We start from the raw sequence: 18,767 nt of genomic DNA on the forward strand, positions 1-18,767 counted from the left end.
GAGCAAAGCAGCGGTCCAGCGTCCACGCCGACACACATTCAGACGGAAGACACCAACCTCCTCGAGCAGCTCGCACACTCTCCCCACAAACTGCTTATGAACTACTGAGCACCATGGGCTCAGCAGCTCCCTCCATGCTGGGGGTGCTGGCAGGTGCCGTCCTACCCCAGCGACAGGCCACCACAGGAGCCGTGCGGGACTCCACGAGCAGTGGGTGATGGGGAGCACAGGGACTCCCTCCCAGGCGGCCTGCAGACGGGCGGCAGCACAGGAGACAGAGCAAGCCCGGCCAGGGGTGCTCTGCAGAGACCCCCGGGGACGTCACCGAGACAGTGCGCGTGTTCCATCGGCGGCGATCGGTTTCCTGACCGTTAAAGCTGCACACAGTTACGCAGGAGAGAGTCCTGTGGCTCCGGAAACACTCTCTCGGGTGATCAGGGCAACGGGCGTCGTGTCTGAAATAAATAATTATACTGAAGAAAACACGACACTCAGGGAATCTTCAGAAAGAGAGAGAACCCAGAGTGTTTTTGTACGAAGTGTACCACTTTTCTATAAATTGGAAATTATTTTGAAATAAAAAGTTGGATAAAAGCAAAACAGTTCCACATAGTTTCCACAGGGGCCTACGTAGGCAAGTAAATGTTTAGGAATAGTCTGGACGGTTGTGCAAAAGCGTGTAACCTCCGACGTCGAGGAGAGCAGGATTGCAGGCCGCAGCGGGAGAGCGTCAGGGCTGCCATCTGCAAGGAGGAACATGGCAGCTGTGTGAGCAGAGCAGGGACAGAGCGACACAAGACACAGCGGGAGTGCCCGTAGGGGAGGAGGAAGGAAGAGACTGGGTGGGGGCGGCTGCCCCTCCTTGGAGCGGAGCAGGCCCGGGCGCAGGAGCAGTGCTGGACTGGGGGGAGCGTCCCTAGCCCTGATGAGGCCAAGGAGTGGGATGGCAGGGCCTCGCCTCTGCGCGTTCTGCTTCCATGGCTTTGCCCACAGTCTCCGAGTGGCTGCTGCGGCTCCGGGCCTTGCACCTGGTCTCACAGCTGGTCCAGGGGAAGGGAGAGCCTTTCCTCCAGGAAGCCAGCGGACTCCCCGGCCCACCTCTCACTGACCGGAATGGGATACGAGCCTTTCTGATGGCACTGGGCTGAGACCAGAGGTTCTCGTGTGTGGACTTAAGGTCCTCCTGGGAACTTGTTACAGAGGCAAATTCTCTGACTCAGAAAGCCTGGGGCTGGGTCGCATCCCTGCTTTACCAGGCCCCCTGGGTGACCTGGAAGCAGGCTGCCCTCAGAGCCCACCCGGGGCCCACCCGCAGGGCAGAAGGGGCAGGGCTGCTCCTCCCCAGGCCCGTCAGGCGTGACTGTGACAGAGGACAGTGACTTCTCCTGAGTGAGCCCTGCTGACCTCCCCTGCTGACTGCGGGGGCTGAGGCTGCTGGAAGGTGGACCCTCGGCCGCCCTGCCCGCTCTCCTCCGTGTCTCAAACCGCACGGGGCTGGGTCCGGGCCTCTCCCGGTCCGGGCCGGGGTTCTCAGCCCGCCCTCCTTTGAGCCACGGTGGCCCCGGACTGCCCCTTTGGGACATCACCTCCGGAGGGGCCCTGGACGCTGTGACGGCCACCTGCCCCCTCCCAGCCCCTGGCTCCTTGGCTCTGTCCTTACAGAGGCCCCGGCTCTGGGGCATTTCACAGAGCTGGAACCCACGGGCTGTGACCTCTCGTGGCTGCTCCCGTCACTCAGCGGTGTTCTCGGTCCCTCCGCGATGCCGCCTGTGCCCCACCATGGGGAAGGCCGCCCGTGTCCAGCCTGTGTCCAGCCTCTGGCCATCGCGAGTGTCCGCGTGCTTCCAGCCGCCGGCGGCCTGGGGGGCGGAACTGCTGGGCGGGGTGGCTCCTGGGGAGCTGACCGAGGAGCCGCACCCGCTGGGTTACCGCCAGCTCTGGGTGGGAGCTCGGGCCTGGCCACACCAACACCCTTCCCCTCTGACCGGCTCTCGGGAGCAAGGGGGCCTGTCTTGAAGGAGGTGTGCCAGACGCGTCCTGGGAGGGCTTCCTCCGCCACCGCTCACCTGGCCGCCGCCACGCTGCCCTGCCCGGGAGCGGAGTCTCTGCCCAGTGGCCTCCACCCCCTCGCCGCACCCCTGCCCCTGCGTCTCACTGGTGGGGGGCGGGGGGGCGATGTCACTGACCACAATACTGTGGCTGTCTGTCCCTTGTCACCACGGCTCAAGGCCACCCCCTGTTCCTCTTCTTCTCAGACCCAGCTCTGGGCCCAGGGGGCTTTTGGCGTCAGCCCCAAGGTGGCTGTTCTCCGCCTGTCCTGTCTGTGGTCCCCAGGCCTTCCTCCTGGAGGCCCGGCTGGGCTCGGGGCCGCGTCGGCGGTGCTGCCCCCTGGTGTCTGCGCGCTGCACCTCCAGGGCCGCCCCCGGAACATGTGGCCTTTGTCAGGAATGGACCTGGCATCCTCCCCAGACCCCAAGACCAGCGTCTAACTGACTCGGGGCACACCCTCGTGTCAGGCCAGCTTGGGCCAGGGACATGCATGATCTCAGTGTCCCGAGCAGCCCGGGCAGGTACTGTAGCCCTTCCGGGAAACGGTGAAGAGACGTGTCCACGGAGCTGTCCTGCGGGCCCTGCTTCGGAGGGTGTGCGAGCACACCTGCGTCCAGCGCTCAGGCTTCTGTTGGGACATTCCATGGCCAGTGCTCCGCACTCCCTGGCCGTCACCCCGGAGGGCCTGCATGTGGCTGCCCCAAGGCCCTTCCCTGCAGCCTCCCTTCCGAGGTCAGAAGGCTTCAAGCTGGGGGAACTGCAGCCTTTCTAGACCCACTTCGGACCACAGCACCCTAGAACTCCCAGGCCACGTCCCCCGCTGTTTGGCCTCTCCTGAGGGACGCACCCAGGGTGCCACCAGCAGGGCCAGGAGACTGGGGTGGGCTGAGGAGGGGCCCGACCCCGTGCCCAACCAGGTGCATCTGTCAGGGCAGGAAGCAGGAGGACGTCTGGTCCGTGTGGGTGCTGAAATGTGGGGTGAGCCCGGCTGGGTTCCTGGCCAGCACCGAGCTCACCCACACATGTGGCCGCCTGTCCCCCACGGCTCCTTGAGGAACAGGAAGGGGACGACTCAGGCAAGGCCCTGTCCCGGGAGCTGATGGCAGGACGCTCCCCATCCCGGGGAGCCCACCCCGTCTGGACACACCTGAGGAGAGAGCCCAGGAGGGTAGGGTGTAGGCGTGCGCCCCAGGTGGTGGGGGCCATGCTGCGGGGGCCTCTGGGCTCCCACCTCCAGCACTGACCGCGGGACGGCCGGGGGACCTTCCTGCAGCGCCCCAGGCAGCGTTTTGTGGCAGGGACTGATGAGTGGGGGAGGAGCGAGGCTCAGAGTGAGTGTGCGTCAGAGGGAGCAGGTGGCTGGGCGAGGAAAGGTCTCGTGCGCGGACACCTGGTCTGGCCACTAGGTGACCCACGGCAAGCACGGCTCCCCAGAGAAGTTTCCGTGAACAACAGGAGTCGGATGGAAAGGTGAAGGGTCTGCGGTCCGTGAGTGAAGACAATGCCAGCATTTGCATCGAGGAGGGAGCATGGCCGGCGGGCGGGCTGACGCAGGCTGGGCCCTGGGCCCTGGTCCCCAGGCCAGCCCTTGCCCGCATCCTCCCCAGCTGGGATCTGGGCCCGCTGCCCTCTGCCTGCTGCCCCCAGGACTTGCCTTGGGTGCCCCCGCATCCAGCAGGTACCTGATCCACGGCATCGGGGCCCCCAGGCAGCCCCCCAGCTAAGGTGGACGCAGCCTGCCCACCGTGGACAGCGGATTGGTTGGTGTCGGAGTGCGGACACCAGAGGGGGCTGGGCCCTTAGCACAGAGCTTCTCCTTGTCCCCATTGGTCACTGCCCCTCCTCATACACATGTTCTAATTTCACGTGTCCCATGCCGTCACTGCAGATGCCCCCCCAGACCCCCCACCCTAGGGAAGGAGACCCTCCACGTCACCCCTTCTGACCCTGGACCGGGAGCCCCGCCTGCCCTGGCTGCAGCCTCCAGACCCCGCCCTGCCAGGGCCCCGCCCATAACCGGCTCCGCCCCCATATCCCCGCCCACGCGGGCCCCACCCACGCAGCTGCCGACCTGGGACCTCTCCATCACCAGGGTGGAGGCTGCCCCAGCACCCGGCCACTGGCCACCTGAGGAGGCATCCACCAGATTGTGCCAGAGCTGGGGCCACTCGTGCCAGCGAACCCTGGCCCACCTGCTGTCCTTCCCTCCCGTCTTGAAAACACTGGTCCCAGGGCAGTACCGAGGCTCCACGACCGGGCGGCTTGTGGCAGCTTCTCAGGCTGAAGCATGGAAAGACCCAGGAAGACCCCCCCAGGTGGGACACTTGTGCACCTGCCAGGGGCCCTCAGACAGCCTGCTCACGCTGGTGCCCAAGGGGCAGGCTCTGAGCTCCCCGAGGAAAGAGGACAGAGAGTGGCCGCCCCGGCAGGGCACGCTGGACCGGCAGCACCTGTGCGTCCAGATGGCCACTGGAGCCCACATGTGGCCGTGAGACAGAGAGGAGATGCAGACAGGCTCCCCCAGAAGGGCCGTGTAAGGGAGGCAGAGACTGGAGGAGGGCTGGGGACGGCCAGCATCACCGAGGCTGGGACAGGTCCTCCCCAAGCCCCCCAAAGGAGCCAGCACTGCCCACACCTTGATCTTGGACTTCCAGCCCCAGAGCTGGGAGAGAACACGTCCCATTTCGAGCCCCCCGGCCTGTGCTAATTGGTTACAGCAGCCCCTGCAAAGCAGCGCACGGCACACCGTGGAAGGCTCATAGTGCCTGCCGCCAGCACGCAGCTCTCTGCCCAGCGCAGAGCACTCCAGACGGTTCCCGGAAGCCACGGCCCATCACTCGGAGAGCCCAGGGGCGCACACCCCTCCACGAGAGCCCTGGAGGAAAGCGTGTGCCCAAAGAGGTTAAGGATATCATTTCATCAGAAAGGAACTTGGGGCGCCTGGGGGGCTCAGTGGGTTAAAGCCTCTGCCTTCAGCTCGGGTCATGATCTCAGGGTCCTGGGATTGAGCCCTGCTTCGGGCTCTCTGCTCAGTGGGGAGCCTGCTTCCCCCTCTCTCTCTCTGCCTGCTTCTCTGCCTGCTTGTGATCTCCGTCCAACAGATAAGTAAGAAAGGAACCTGGGATTGGCGTGCATTTTGTATCTTTATTTCCAGGCTTATTTTCTAAATGTATCTGGTCGGCGTCTCTCGCAGCAAGAAAGGACAGCGGACAGCTAGCTGCCTTACAGACACGAGAATGTAACTTGGCACCACGGCCCCATACCTGTAAGGGCAGGTGCCTGGGGGTGCCTGGGCCCTCCGTGGGGCGTGCAGCCTGCCGGGCCCCTGCTTCAGAGGGCCTGAGTGGAGGTAGTGGTCAGCCCCCGAAGCTGACTGGCAAGGTAGGTGTCATTGACCCTGTACAGGTGGGAAAGCTACGCCGCCCCATGACCTGGCCGTGACGAGGCTGGCCGGGGAGGGGCGGGACCCGAGTCCGGGCCTCGTGGTGGGCCTGGCTCCATGCCCCACCTGCACTCCTCATCTTGCCGCAGGGCTGGAGGCCCGGGGCGTCACCTGCTCCCTCCTGATGCCCCTTTCTGAGTCCTCAGCGTCCGCTTCCCTGACAGTAAGGCCAGGGAGCCTCCATGCGGAGGATTTCTAACTCTTCTCTGAGACCCTTTGCCGGCCCTGTCACCCCCTACCGGGGTGTCCACCAGCATCTCCGACCTGGGCACCCTCCAGGAAATACATTGGCCGCCCTGCTGGGAGCTCGCCTGTGGGGTCCACAGCAGCTTGCGTCCTCTGACCAGCTCGGCACAGAGCAACCTGGGGCCCCCGGAGCTGGGCTGCTGCCCCCACTCGCAGACCTCGGTGGTCCCCCCACGAGCAGGCACCATGTGGATGGCCCAGTTGGCCCAGGGCCATCTTGAGGCAGAACACAAAGGTCCCATGTTGTACAACCATAGTCATCCAAGCGGTGCTTGTGGAAGAGCACGGAAAAGGAGGGTATCATGGTGCCATGCCCAGGGCGTGGCACGGGCCAGCTGCTGGCAGCCCCAGGCAGCCCTGCTGTTTGCTAATAGCTGGGTGAGCCAGTGAGCTTTAGAGCTGAGGAAGAGGCCGTCCTGCCTGCCCTGCACCATCAGGTACCCACATGCGGCCACCTTCTGTGTGGGGCCCAGTGGGACAGCCTAGGCGTGCCGGGATCCCGAGGGTTGGGGCTCATGGAGGGCATGGCTCCAGGAGCGGGAAAGCGGTGGCGTGTTTTCCAGAGGGGACTTCACAGCCAGCACCGTGGACCCTGGTCGGCAAGTTCAGTGGGTGGGGAAACCACACCCCAGGCCCCCCGGCTCCCGTGCTGGACACCCTGCCCTGCAGGACACCGGGCTCAGCGGGACTCTTCATCCAGCCTCTCCAAGGTGTCCAGCGATGAGCTCCATGTGGCCGGCCCAGACTGCAGGGGGTGGACGGCCCCGGGGCACGTGGAGTCATTTGTGGGCAGCGTGGGTAGTGACAGCTCCTCTGAGCCCCTTGAACATGTGTGCTTGGGGACGTCGGCGTTCGCGGAGCACTTTTTCCACCCCCTGTGGATTCTGGACACTTCTTGCCGTGAGCAGTCCGTGGCCAGCACGTAGATGATGGGGTCGGCCACGCTGTTCACCGTGGACAGGCACAGGAACACCGCGGAGAGCCGGCAGAGCTTGGCTTCGAAGTCATGCGCGACGTCCGGCTGGCCCCTGTAGTAGGAATGGGCCACGGCTTTGGTGAGGAGCACCAGGTGGTACGGAGCGAAGCAGACCAGGAAAATGGTCACAACCGCGATGGCCGAGCGTTTCACCTTCGTCTTCTGGGCGTCGCTCAGGCCCGCGCTCTGCTTGATGCTCCTGAAGATGCGCCGGTTGGTGAAGGCGATGACGGCGAGCGGGCCGGCGAAGCCCAGGGTGAAGCGCAGGTAGTAGTACGCCACGACCTCCGTGTCCATCGGCGCCTCGAAGCACGTCGGCTCCCCTCCCATTCTGAACACCGGGCTGTGGGCCAGCCCGACCAGCACAAAGACGGACGCGGACACGAGGACGGCGGTGCGCGGCTGGCGGCGGCCGCGGCTCTCCAGCGCGTACACCACCGCCAGGAAGCGGTCGCAGGAGATGCAGCACAGGAACAGGATGCTCACGTACAGGTTGCAGAAGAAGATGTAGCCGGTCACCCTACAGGCCCAGACGCCCAGCGTCCAGCGGTGCTGGTTCTGGATGTAGACGGCCCAGAGCGGCAGCGTGCCGATGTACAGCAGCTCGCACAGCGCCAGGCTGAATAGGTAGACGGCCAGCACGTTGCCCTGCAGCGCCTGCAGCAGCGTGAGCCCAGCCGTCATGCAGTTGGCCGGCAGCCCCACGGCAAACACGGCGCTGTACACGCTCACCAGGAACACTCTGGTGTCCTCGAAGGACGCGTTGCAGCTCAAGGCGCCCGTGCCGGGAAGCCCGGTCACTGGCACGGGGCTGGTCACGGTGCTGGCGTTTCCTGCAGGACAGAGACCAGTGTGAGGACGGGTGTCCCTGGGAACCCCCCGGGGAGACGTCGTGGCACTAAGAAAGGGCGAGACTCGAGCCGGCTCCGAGCCGGACACACCAGGGGCAGGCACTGCTCCGAGTGGGCTCCTTAAAAGGCCTCTCCCATCTCTGGTCTCCAACTAGACAGCATCATGAACGGATGCACGGGCTGGGGCCAGACCTGGTCCTTGCAGCGCCCCGAGGTCCCCTGCCGAGCGAGGGTTGGCACCCCGTGTTCCCGCGGGTGGGACACTCCACCCACCCCGGCCCCGCCTGGCACAGTGCCGTGCTGACCAAAGCCGGCCTCGGCTGCCGTTAGGGAGGAAATGACGAAGCGCCCGTCGTGCTGACGGTGGGCGCACCCACTTTTCCTTGAAGTTCTCGCAAGGTTGGCTTTCTCTGCCGTGACCCATGGGTAAGGGGCCCGAGCCCTGGTTGTGGCTGCAGAGGAATCGGCCCCGGATCATCATATCCTGATGCTTTTCATCTCCACGGCGGGCGGGATGACCGCCTCCCCCGAGAGCTGCCCATCCTCAACCCAGAGCCCGTGAACGGGGTCACCTCGCCAGCTTCTGTGCAGGTCCGGCTACTCGGCCAACGAGGGTGAGGACGCAGCTGACAGAGCAAGAGGGGGGCGGTCTCGGATGACCCGGGGGCCCGAGGTAGGCACGGGGTCCTTGCGTCCAGGAGACGGGTGTGGAGGGACTGGACGGCTCCGGCAGCCACTGCGGCTTGGAAGAGGGAGGAAGGGGTCGCGAGCCCCGGGATGCAGCGGCTTCCGGAGCCCAAACAGTCAGGGGAGCGGCTTCTCCGCCGGCACCCCTGATGGAGCCTGTGGCTCCCGCCAGGACAATGACGATAGTGAGTTTGCACTTTGTAGCCTGTACACTAGTAGGAATTTGCAGCAGCAGCCGTAGGAAGGAGCCTCGTCTCTAATAACGCTGTGAGTGGGAAGTCCGTTCTGCTGGAGATAAACGAGCTCTCTTTGACGACTGTGCACCTGGGGTGTTTTCTCCCAGGCTTCTACCTCCACACGTCGGCATCCCCACGCTTGCGAGAAGCTCCCGCTGGATTCGGAAACCGGACGGTCTGCGCTCCGTTCCGCTGCGGTCGTGCACACTGACACGGTTTTGTACACACCCCCCCGCGCCGCTGTGTGGCCCCGACTGCCCTTTCTGTTTCTCTTCCCCTTCCCTCTTCTGATGCCGGATGAGCTGTGCTCCCACCCCTGGGAAAGACGCGGTGAAGACCTGCTCCCGGCGGCTCAGAGCGCCGCCGGGTGTGGAGCCAGTCTTTGCAGACGCCGTGGGGTTACCAGGAGGTCATGCGGGACGGCCCGAAGCCGGGGCCATTCACGCACGGGGACGCACACCGGGCAGACCCTGGGAGGGACAGGGACAGGGCGGCTAGAACCGAGCCTCTCTTCCGGACGAGCAGGCACACACTCCCTCTGGGTTTGTTCAGGTCTTGAATCCTGACTCCTGCCTCTGCTGGCGGGAAACGACCCTTCGGTCTGTCTGTCGTCTCGCAGGGACCACGGCGGAAAGAGACCGTGCGCCTTGGCAGTGTCTGGAGCTCGTCAGAGCCTGCAGCCTTCCGAGCGTGTGGGAGCCCTGGGCAGGGTCCCTCCAGTGCCCCGACTGGCCCGCGCGCCCCTCCAGCCCGGGCGCGGCAGCTCCCAAGTTTGTAGCCTCTTGCGTGGACGCCATTGTCCACCCTGCGTGGGACAGGCCACGTGGCGGGGCTCCGCCATCTCCGCCGGCTCCGCTCGCCCCCTCCGGTCTCAGGACCTCCTCCGCCCACAGAGAAGGAGCGCAGGACACCTCTTCACCCAGCTCCTGCGGCGGGTCCCCAAGGGTCTGCTTTAGCTTCAGCACACAGACGCCTGTCCTGCAGCCTCTAAGGCCGTGAGGAGCCGTCGCCCCTTGGTCTGACCTCGGAGCCTTTGCGTCTCAGAGCACATAAATGCCACCGTTGCACACAGACCCCCCGTTTGGCCCCTCAGGGCTCTGCTCCCTGTGCCAGCCGCCCCAGGCTCCAGGTCCCGCCGTCGGCGCTCGTGGCCTCCGGCCTGTCCTCCATCTGTTCATTCTCGCTGGGAGTCACCATGCGATGCTGCGAGGAGTCCATAGCCCAGAGACGGTCGGCACTCTGCAGTCCCAGCAACCCCGACACCCCGGGGACCCGAGGGGCCCTGTCCGTGCACCGTCTCGAGCACCGTCTCGAGCACAAACCCAGCCCAGCACCCACGGGGGAGACCGGCTGTCACGGAGGGAGCCCTGCCGCTAGGTGGCCTGGGCTTCAAGGTCCTTCGTAGCAGGAGCGTGTTGAAGCTGGCTGATGGGCTAAATGGGTGCCCCAGGGGAGGGCCCCAGTGTCCCGTCCAGGCCCGGTCACAGGGGCTCCTCCAGGCCCCGCTCTAGTGCTCCTTTGTCATGGAGGACCCTGGAGGAAGGTACGACCCGAGACCCTCCTGCCAATCACCACCCCATCCAACGGCAAGGAGGCCCAACCCCACGGTCGCGCTGCCGGAGCCCAAGGTCGGTCCTCCCCTACCCTCCCTCACGGGTGCTCCGGAGGGGCAGGGGACAGGGTGGGTGGATGAGTGCTGTGCTGGGGGGTGACCGCGGCACTAAGGGTCGGGACATGGCCATGACTCACACGCTCTCTGGGGACCCGCCACGGGGAACGAAGCTGTCACATCCCAGCCACCTCCCCCTCCTGCCCAGCCTGCCCTCCTGGTTCGCTGACCGCCTGACCTGCACCCACAGCCTCCCTGGACGCTCTCCTCCCCGCCCTGCCCTCCTCTGGAACCCATCATGGAGATGAACATCTGTGTCCTTCGTGCCCACACATGCTTCCCAGAGTCTGGGCTCCTGGGCCCCACCTTCCCCGCTGCAGTGTGCTCATGCTCCTGAGGTCAGCGGGGAGCCGTGGACGGCCGCCAGCCCAACGCCAACTCAGGCCACTGGCTTCTGAGGCTGCGGCAGCCCCCTCCTCGAGGATGGCGCAGAAGGTGGCTAGTGCTTCTCTAGCCTGGTGGCCCCGGAGTCACCGCACCGTGGCCTCTCCCTGCAGACGTCCAGACAGTGAGGAAAGCAGCACATCCCAAATGCTGACCTGGCCATGGGTGTCCGGCCAGGGCTCCTGCGGGCGCATACATGCCTCGAGGGGCCTCCGCGGCCTGGCCGGGCAGGGCCACTGAGGCAGGGTGCAGCGTTTTCCCTGCTGGGGCTTTGTCCTCAGGCCTCCCACAGTGCACCCCTGAGCGACAGGGTCGGTCAGCCTCGCGGCGGGCCCCAGCGCCCCGGCCCTCCACCCACTCGTCTCTCTGGTGCTCTCTTTCTGGTAAAACACACACGATGGAAAAGTTACCGTCTGCGTTTTCACGCAGGCAGCTCAGGGCCGTCCTGACGTTCCTGTTGCCGAGCAGCTGCCCCTGCTGCCCCTGCACAGGACGCTTGTCTCCGGTGAGACCGACGCCCCGTCCCCATGAGGTGGGGGCTCCTCTCTGCCGCGCTGCCGCCTGCCCCCCGCGCTCCAGATGTCCCCTACATGGGTGTTCTTGGGCCCGGATTCTCTCCCTCAGACCTCGTCCTCGAGGGCCTCCCACGCCCCAGCCGGCGGCAGGCAAGTCACAGCCGCGTGTGGGCTGGAGCCATCCGCGCCTGCGTCGGTCCGCAGAGGGGCACCGGCCGGTCCCCACGAGCCGTGCTTCGGGCCGGCCGCCTGCTGCCCTGGACGTGGGCGTGGAGCGCCGCCTCGACACCCTGCTTTCACTTCTTTTGGGTAAACGCCCAAGTGAAATTGCCATATCACAGGGAAGTTCTATTTTCGGCTTTTTGAGGAACCCCCGAGTGGCCTTCCCCAGCGGCCGCTGGCCCTGCGCTCCCGCCAGCAGCGCTCGGGTTCCAGTTCCTCCCCAGCCTCCCCAGCGCACAGCACAGCGTTTGGGTTTGTAGGAGTCACCAGGTGATGTGGGCGGGGTGGCCATGTGGCCGACCTCCCTGGGCCCTCCCTGCCTAAGGCCCTGGACAGGTGCAGCCACCCCCACGTCCCCGCGTGCAGGTGAGGCGCTGGCGCTCGGGGGCGTGAGCGCGGTCAGGCCAGCTTGTGCCTTCTTCCCCCAAGACTGGGGCAGTGGCGGCCGGCAGGTGGACTGGCACAGGGAGAAGGCGGCGCCGCGGTTCTCAGGCTGGAGAGAGAGGGCGCCCCATCTTTGCTGGGGCTCCTCTGCAGGTCCACACCGGGGACACTGACCTCGGGGGGAAAGAGCTCCCTGGTGGGGGCGGATGAAGCCCCAGGAGATAGGGTGAGCCAGCCCTGGGGCTCCACTCTGCCCCAGAAATGGGCATGCTAGGAGGCCCCGTGGCCCTCAGTCCTGGTCCTGGTGTTTTCCTGGCACCTCGGAAGAATAAAAACCAGACACCTCCGGATGTCCCGATGGAGGGCCTCCCCCATCCCCGGTTAGGAGGTAGCTTTTACTTCAGTAGACCTGTTTTTGCATGCTACGTTTTGAAGTAAGTATCCCTGTTTGAGGCAAAGCACGGAAACTCTCACAGGCTCCCTTCCGGATGTTTAAAGTCGAAGGAGACACGACGGGAGGCTCTCACCTGGCGTGTGTGAGGGTTCCAGAATCATGGTGGCTCCCGCAGGCTCTCTAGCGCCCGTCGTGCATCTCGTCGAGCCTACTGAGAAGTTTGCTCCGAGAGTTCAAAATGATCTGGAGAAAGAGGAGGAAACGTGACTTTGGGGAAATCAGATTAAACCACATATTAAGTCGGGACGCCTGGGTGGCTCAGTTGGTTAAGCAGCTGCCTTCGGCTCGGGTCGTGGTCCCAGCGTCCTGGGGTCGAGTCCCACATCGGGCTCCTTGCTCGGCGGGGAACCTGCTTCTCCCTCTGCCTCTGCCTGCCATTCTGTCTGCCTGTGCTCGCTCTCTCCCCCATTCTCTCTAATAAATAAATAAAAAGTTTAAAAAAAAACAAAAACCACAAATTAAGTCATTCAGCAGATGCTTAGTGAGCAATCACTCTATGCCAAATCTTGTATTTATCCTGTGGGATACAACAGCTGGTCCTTAATATGTAAAGAACATTTACAAATCAATAAAAATAGAAAGTTTCAAAGCCAATAAGCAGATAATTCACAAAAGAAATAAAAACAACTCCAAAAATTAAAAAAAGATCAACACCACTTATAATCAAAGAAGCATGCACATAGACATCAAAACGGTCATCTTAGCTTGCCTGTGAGGTTGGCAAAAATAAAGAACCTTGATTCTTAGTGTTGGTGAAAGTGAGGAAGTGGGTGCCCTTTCCTGTGTTGATGGGACCCTCAACGGGCACAAACGTGTTGGGGCACAATTTTGCAATGTGCTTCCCAAATCCTCAATGGTTTTAACTTTGATCACATAAAATCCTCTCCAGGAATTTTTCCTGGTGACATAATGAGCCCAGACACGACGTGCGTGTGACCTGGAAGTGCTTCGGAGCACATCGCCCGTGGAGACAGGACTAGGACCCCCAGGCAGCGCCCGGTGTCTGCAGAGCACGGAGTGGGGGCCGGTCTTCAGGCGCCGCGGGCCCTGGTGGGCGGGGGCGGCGTCCAGGGTGCCGGCCACCTTCCCCCTCAGAGTCGTCTCTAAACCAGCTCTGTCCTCGTCAGCCCGAGAATCCGGCAGGAGGCACGCACTCTACACCGTTCCTCTGACCGGCCAGACAGCTCACGCGGAGCCCCAGGGCCACTGGCTCCTGCTCTGCGAGCCCGGGCTGGGCCCAAGGGGCTCCCGTGCTGGTTCCTCCCCACCCCGGGCGGCCTGCTCAGGGGGCGACGCCCATGGGGAACCGACAGCTGCGCACCAAGAGTAGATGAGCCACCGAGCCCCCCTTGTGCCGGTTTTTCTGGCAACTACTGTGGCCGGGATGAGTGTCTAAAGCCACAGAAAGCCTGGTGACTTAGCAGGGAATTCAGGTTGTACCTGGGGAATCCAGACAAAGGGAGACTAGAAACAGTTGTTCCCCAAGTGGTCTTAACCTTCTCAGGCTGATGGTCCCAGATAGGCCGGCAGGACCGGGCCCGGAGGGTCACTGGGCCTTGCCTGTCCTGCCCCAGGTCTCAGATCGGCCCCCCAACCACCTGCACTGGGAAGTGGGGCGGCCTTTGGGGGCTCTCTGCCTGAGGTCTGTGGCCTGGCCCCGGAGGACCACGGGCGGGAGTCTGCCCTTCGAAGAGATGGGCCCGATGCTCCCAGCTGTCAGGCAGCAGCACCTGCGAGCACCCGCCCCACAGCAGAGACCCAGTGGCGGGCAGCCACTGCGAGGGGCCCCCCAGGGAGGTGTGGCTGGGAGGGACCCGGGGGCCTGTGAGCCCAGGAGCCGGGGACGGACATACCAAGCTCGCCCCAGGGCCGGATTTCCTTCCTCAGACGGGTGAGCTGCCTGGGCCAGGGGCGCGGGGAGGTCGGCAGTGTTCTGGAAGCTGGGGGCTGCCGTGCCCCGGGGGCTGTGCTGCCCACTCACACGGGAGCAGAGACGGCTTGGTGCCTCTGGAAGCCACGTCTGCACACGGCAGAGGAAGCGGTGGCGCAACAGAAAATGCGTGTTCTGCTCCTGCGCGAGGCCCGCGGGCAGACGGGCCCTCTCACGGGCTGCCCGAGGCCCCAGGGGCCCGCACTCTGGGGGCACACACAGGTCAGGGCCGAGTGGGGCTCCTGGAGGGGATGCGGGACCGGCTCACGTGCCAGGTGCCAGTGTCCAGGTCTGGGGACAGCCTGGCTGGACAGAGGGGACAGGGATGGGGAGGGAGGACCCTGAAAGAGCCTTAGGGCCGGCACCAGGCCCAGGCCGACAGCTGGGTGTGGGGGTGGCCCAAGAGAGGGGTCCCAGCCCTGCCGGATGCTCTGACTTCGAGCACCGCTGACCCGCCGCCTCACTATCTAGCTGCACGTGCCTTGCTCCCCAGAGCCTGTCCTGTTCCCCGCCCGAGGGATGCGCAGCTTCTGGCCTCCGCCCACGGGCCCCCTTCCTGGACCTGTTTCCTGTCTCCCCTGCCCACCGCCCGACTGCCCCTACCTTCTCATACTTTCCTGTGTTCCCGGCCCTCTGAGACGAGCAGGCCCCAGAGCGGCCCAGGGTTAGGCTAAGGGCCCTTGCGCCATCCTGCGGCTAGAATGCGGGGCGCCCAGGCCCAGGAGCTGACCTCCGTGCCCAGAACGGTCGGGGTGGCGGTTCTCTGTTCCCTCCCAGAGTCCCCGCCCCAAAGCAGCTTGGCTCTTCTCTGGGCCAGTCCTGATGGTGAGTCGGCGGACAAGGGCTGTGGGGGGCAGCCCCTGTGCTACCCCGGGCCAGCGATGGGCCATCCTGGGGATCCACAGAGACGGGTTTCCGCGGCAGGGCAGGTAGAATGACAGACCCTGTGGGATGGCCCAACTCAGCGGTTGGCTGCTCCCAAGCCCGGGGCCAAGGGAGGGACAAGCCAACCACAGCTGCGGCGCCAGCCTGGGCCTGCTCCCCAGGGGTCTCTGTGCTCAGTCTGTGCTCGGTGGCAACTGCGGTAGCCACAGAGCGATGGGGTGGATGGGCCCAGGTCAGCCCGAGGCCTCCCTACCCCTGCCCCCGGTCCTTTGCCAGCCCTGGACACGCGTGCCTCGACATCCCCAGGAGCCCGTGGACCCTGCGTCCTCCTGGCCAGACCAGATCTCTCTGCCTCCAGCTGCACCAGGTGCCCCTGCGGGTCCCAGTGTGCCTCCCCCTGTGAGCCCACCTGCCCAGGGGCGGCTCACAGTGCTGCTGGCTCTGCCCACTGTACCCGGAGAGGAGCCCTGCCTTCGAGGCCTCTGTCCCCCGCACCACGCCCTGGATTTGCAGCCCAGCCCTCAAGCCTTTCAAGACACATTCTTTACCTTGTGCTGTGCGGCTTCTCAAGCAGAGCCAGAGGCCCGGGATTCTCACCTGCTTCGGCTGCCCTGACGTTTGTGCCAGCGGCGGCCCTCCTGACCGCTGTTGAAACCCCAGGGCGGGGACCGTCTGCCCCACGTACCCCGGCGGGACGTTCTGGTTCTTCCAAGTTCCCCACGTCCTACATCCAGTCCTTCCGTCCCTCCTTCCGTCAGGATTTTATTTGTTTGACGGAGGGACGGAGCACAAGCAGCGGGAGCAGCGGAGGGGCAAGCAGGCCCCCTGCCGAGCAGGGAGCCCGACGTGGGACTTGATCCCAGGACTCCGGGATCTTGACCCGAGGCAGACGCTTCACTGAGGAGCCCCAGGGCGCCCCCTTGACTCCGGGTCTGTGCTCGTGTTTGGGATAAATGCTGGGGAGGGAGTTGCCGAGTCGTCGGCCCCAAAGGCACACCAAGCGCGTGGGCTCCCACTTCTCTGCTTCCCATTCGGGTAGATTTTTTCCGTCACCTCCGCGCCCAGCATGGGGCTTGATCCCGCCGTCAGCCGGGCGACCCCGCCCCAGAGATCTCTAAAAGCACGGCTTAAAGTCTCTTCTGCGTTTCTTCTGTTGGCGATGAGGCTGACACCCGCACCCTGTCCTGCCCCCCCGCCCGAGGTGGCTCTGCGTCCACCTGGCCGGTCCCCTGAAACATCACCTCGTCACCCTCCTGAGCACAGACATGCCGGAAAGTGCAGCCCGACTCCTGCCCTTGGTGGCCGGCCCACCCTTCTCGGCAGACGCGGGAACACCCCGCTGGGCCATGCCCTGCACCGGAAGTCATGCTGAGAGGCCTGCCGGCTGCCCAGCCCAGGACCATGCCCAGGACCAGGCCGGCCGTGCCCCCGGCAGGAACCTCACTGTCCCTCCTGTCCTGCCTCTTGGCCACGTGCCCCCGGGCCAGGCAGCCCCTGGAGGCCAGGGAGCCTCGTACATCCCCCGCACCACCCACCCCGGGAACCAGCCACAACCCTGCCGCGCCAGGACGGCTCCAGGGACAAACGGGCCCCTGAACCCTCTCTGGCCCTGTGGGCCACGGCCATGGTGAGCCCGTCACGGACGGGGACCTCAGGCTGGCAGAGACCTCAGGGTGCAGACAGAAGCTGCCGACCCTGTCAACCGCACTCCCTTCTGCCCTCCCCCGTCGCGGCACACTGGTGCCCCTGGCTTCTCTCCTGGGGAAGGACCCCAGGCTGAGACCCCAATCAAGCCCCACCTTTACGCCAACCAATCGCCTTTGCTTTTAGACCCCACCTGTCACCACACTGCCCCCCCCCACCCCACTGCCCCCCAGCACGTGGAGCCCATGACTTACTCGGGGAGGCAAACCTCACACTCACGCTCTGTAGGCCCAGCTGAGAACTTTCCGGAAGTAGCAGGGTCCTACTGCTTCCTTTTCAACTCCCCCACCGTAAACCGCCGTGGGTTTGGCCGAGGTGTCACCTAGCTGATGCCTCGGAACTTTCCCGGGCAGATGCAGGAAACACCGGTGCAGACGCACTTCTCCTCGGGGCTGTGCCGACATGCGGAGACACTCCTCCCAGCTGGGGCGGGGCCTCCGGCTCAAGGGAGCTGCGGGTGCCAAGTTCCCCAGACACGACGGGGTGGGGCGTGGGGAGGGACCCTCGGAGAGGAGCTCCAGCTTGGGCTCTGCTCACGGTGGCCCCAAGACAACTCCTGCCCCAGCACCCCGTTCGTCCTGCCCCTGGGACAGCCCCAGCCACGTCACGTGGTGCCTGCCCGCCCCGCTTCCCGTCCTGGCGTGGGGTCCTACCCGCGGAAAGGGGCCGACACATTCTGACCTTGGCTCCAGCCCTGGCCCCCTAGAGCTGATCGCAGCCGTGCCCAGGGACTCTGCAGGGACTCTGAGGGGGGTTTCTCTTGGAGGGGCCGCATGGACTCCCCGGGACACCGCGCCCCTCACCAAGACCCTGCCCAGTCCTGGCAGGCACGGCTGCTTGTCCGACTCCCCGGCAAAAGCATCTTGGCTCCAAACACCCTACCCCATTCTCCTTAGAAAATGCCCTGGGCTGCAGGCGGCTCCCTGCCTTACCAACCACCCTCTGCCCGGTGAGCTGCTTCTGGGCTTTGGGGGGCGACAAAACCACGTCTCCCACCACCGTCCTGGCTCTTGGACCCCCCACAGCTCCGAGGTGATCTGTGCCTGCTGCAGGGATGGTGGGCGGTGGCCCACGCCGGGCACGTACACACCCCCAGGAGGGTGCGCCCCCAGTCCGCACTGTCTCCCAGACATGTTCAGGTCACTGCCCCCGCAGGCTGCGGGGTCCTGCGGCTCTGGGCGGCTCTCCCGCTCAGCACCGCCCCGACCAGCGGCTTCTCACAGGTGTGGGCGGCCGCCGTGTGCCTGGAAAGCTGGGCACAGAGTGGGTATAGGTGGGAACGTGGGGCCTCCCTCAGCCTTCCAGAAACCCCCGCCTGGGCCTGGCCACTGCCCTCCCTCGGGCCCAGGACGGCTCTTCCTCGAAGGGCGGCAGCGGGCCGAGTGAAGGCTGTGGGCGGGCCCCAGACCCGCCGTCCCTTGGCAGCAGCCACCAGAGGCCCGGGGACCCGTGGGAGGCAGAGCCTCAGCAGAAGCAGAGCCCACACCAGGCCAGCTGGGCCAGGGGTCTCCAGGGACACTGGGTGTCTGTGCTCGTGGCCCAGGCCCTCCTCTGGGACCTGCTCCTCTCGGGACCCCCGCTCAGGTGTGGAGCACAACCCGGACCAGTGTCCCCTCCGAGCCACGGCTGGACGGTCAAGGGTGGCCACGGATTCAAGCGGGGCCTTCAGCCCGAGGGTTTGCATTATCTCTTCTAGGGCACGAGTTCCTGGGGGGAGGACGCGGCGGAGAACCGGGGATGAGCTCCAGGGGTCTGCGCCCTACGCCTGAGGGCTGACCGTCTTCCAGCCAGGGGGAAGGGGGACCCACAGCCTCCCGACGATACCCTGGGGCGGGTCACTTACTTCCTGACTTCTGCTGGGCAGGCCGAGGAGAGCTGGAGCGCTCTTCATTTACCAGCCAGCGCCTCCTCTCTCCGTGTCAAACGGGTCCCACGGGTTTGAATTTCAGAGGGTGCGAACGGGTGTGCGGTGACAGCTCTCTCCTGCCACCCTGCTCCTGGCTGTCTCGGGGCGTCTGTGCACCCAGACGGAGGTGTTCCTTCTCCCAGCCTGTGAAGTCTTCCTAATGAGGAGGAGGGAACGGAACGAGCCCTCCTGTAGCCACCGCCTAGACTCAGCCGGTGTGAAGACCG

General features: G+C 65.0%; 1 protein-coding gene across 2 annotated transcripts; it reads right to left on the reverse strand.

Moving 5' to 3' along the window:
- Positions 1-5,179: 5,179 nt before the first annotated feature.
- On the reverse strand, positions 5,180-17,525 carry GPR132 (G protein-coupled receptor 132). Of its 2 annotated transcripts, none has more exons than XM_059183316.1 (3): positions 16,829-17,525; positions 12,189-12,298; positions 5,180-7,546 (listed from the first exon to the last, which is right to left on the reverse strand). In XM_059183316.1, the coding sequence occupies exons 2-3, from the start codon at positions 12,214-12,216 to the stop codon at positions 6,417-6,419; spliced, it is 1,158 nt and encodes a 385-aa protein (XP_059039299.1). In that variant the 5' UTR covers positions 12,217-12,298; positions 16,829-17,525; the 3' UTR covers positions 5,180-6,416. The 2 variants fall into 2 exon arrangements, with proteins under 2 accessions (XP_059039299.1, XP_059039300.1); XM_059183317.1 differs by lacking the exon at positions 16,829-17,525 and adding an exon at positions 13,969-16,453.
- Positions 17,526-18,767: the final 1,242 nt, after the last annotated feature.

This window comes from Mustela lutreola, chromosome 7 (assembly GCF_030435805.1).
Source record: "Mustela lutreola isolate mMusLut2 chromosome 7, mMusLut2.pri, whole genome shotgun sequence".
NCBI lineage: Eukaryota > Metazoa > Chordata > Mammalia > Carnivora > Mustelidae > Mustela > Mustela lutreola.

Coding starts and splice junctions, on each gene's coding strand:
- GPR132 (XM_059183316.1), bottom strand. CDS start 12,216: ATGATTCTGGAACCCTCACACACGCCAG. Junction 7,547..12,188: donor GGAACCCTCACACACGCCAG/GTGAGAGCCTCC, acceptor TCTGTCCTGCAG/GAAACGCCAGCACCGTGACC.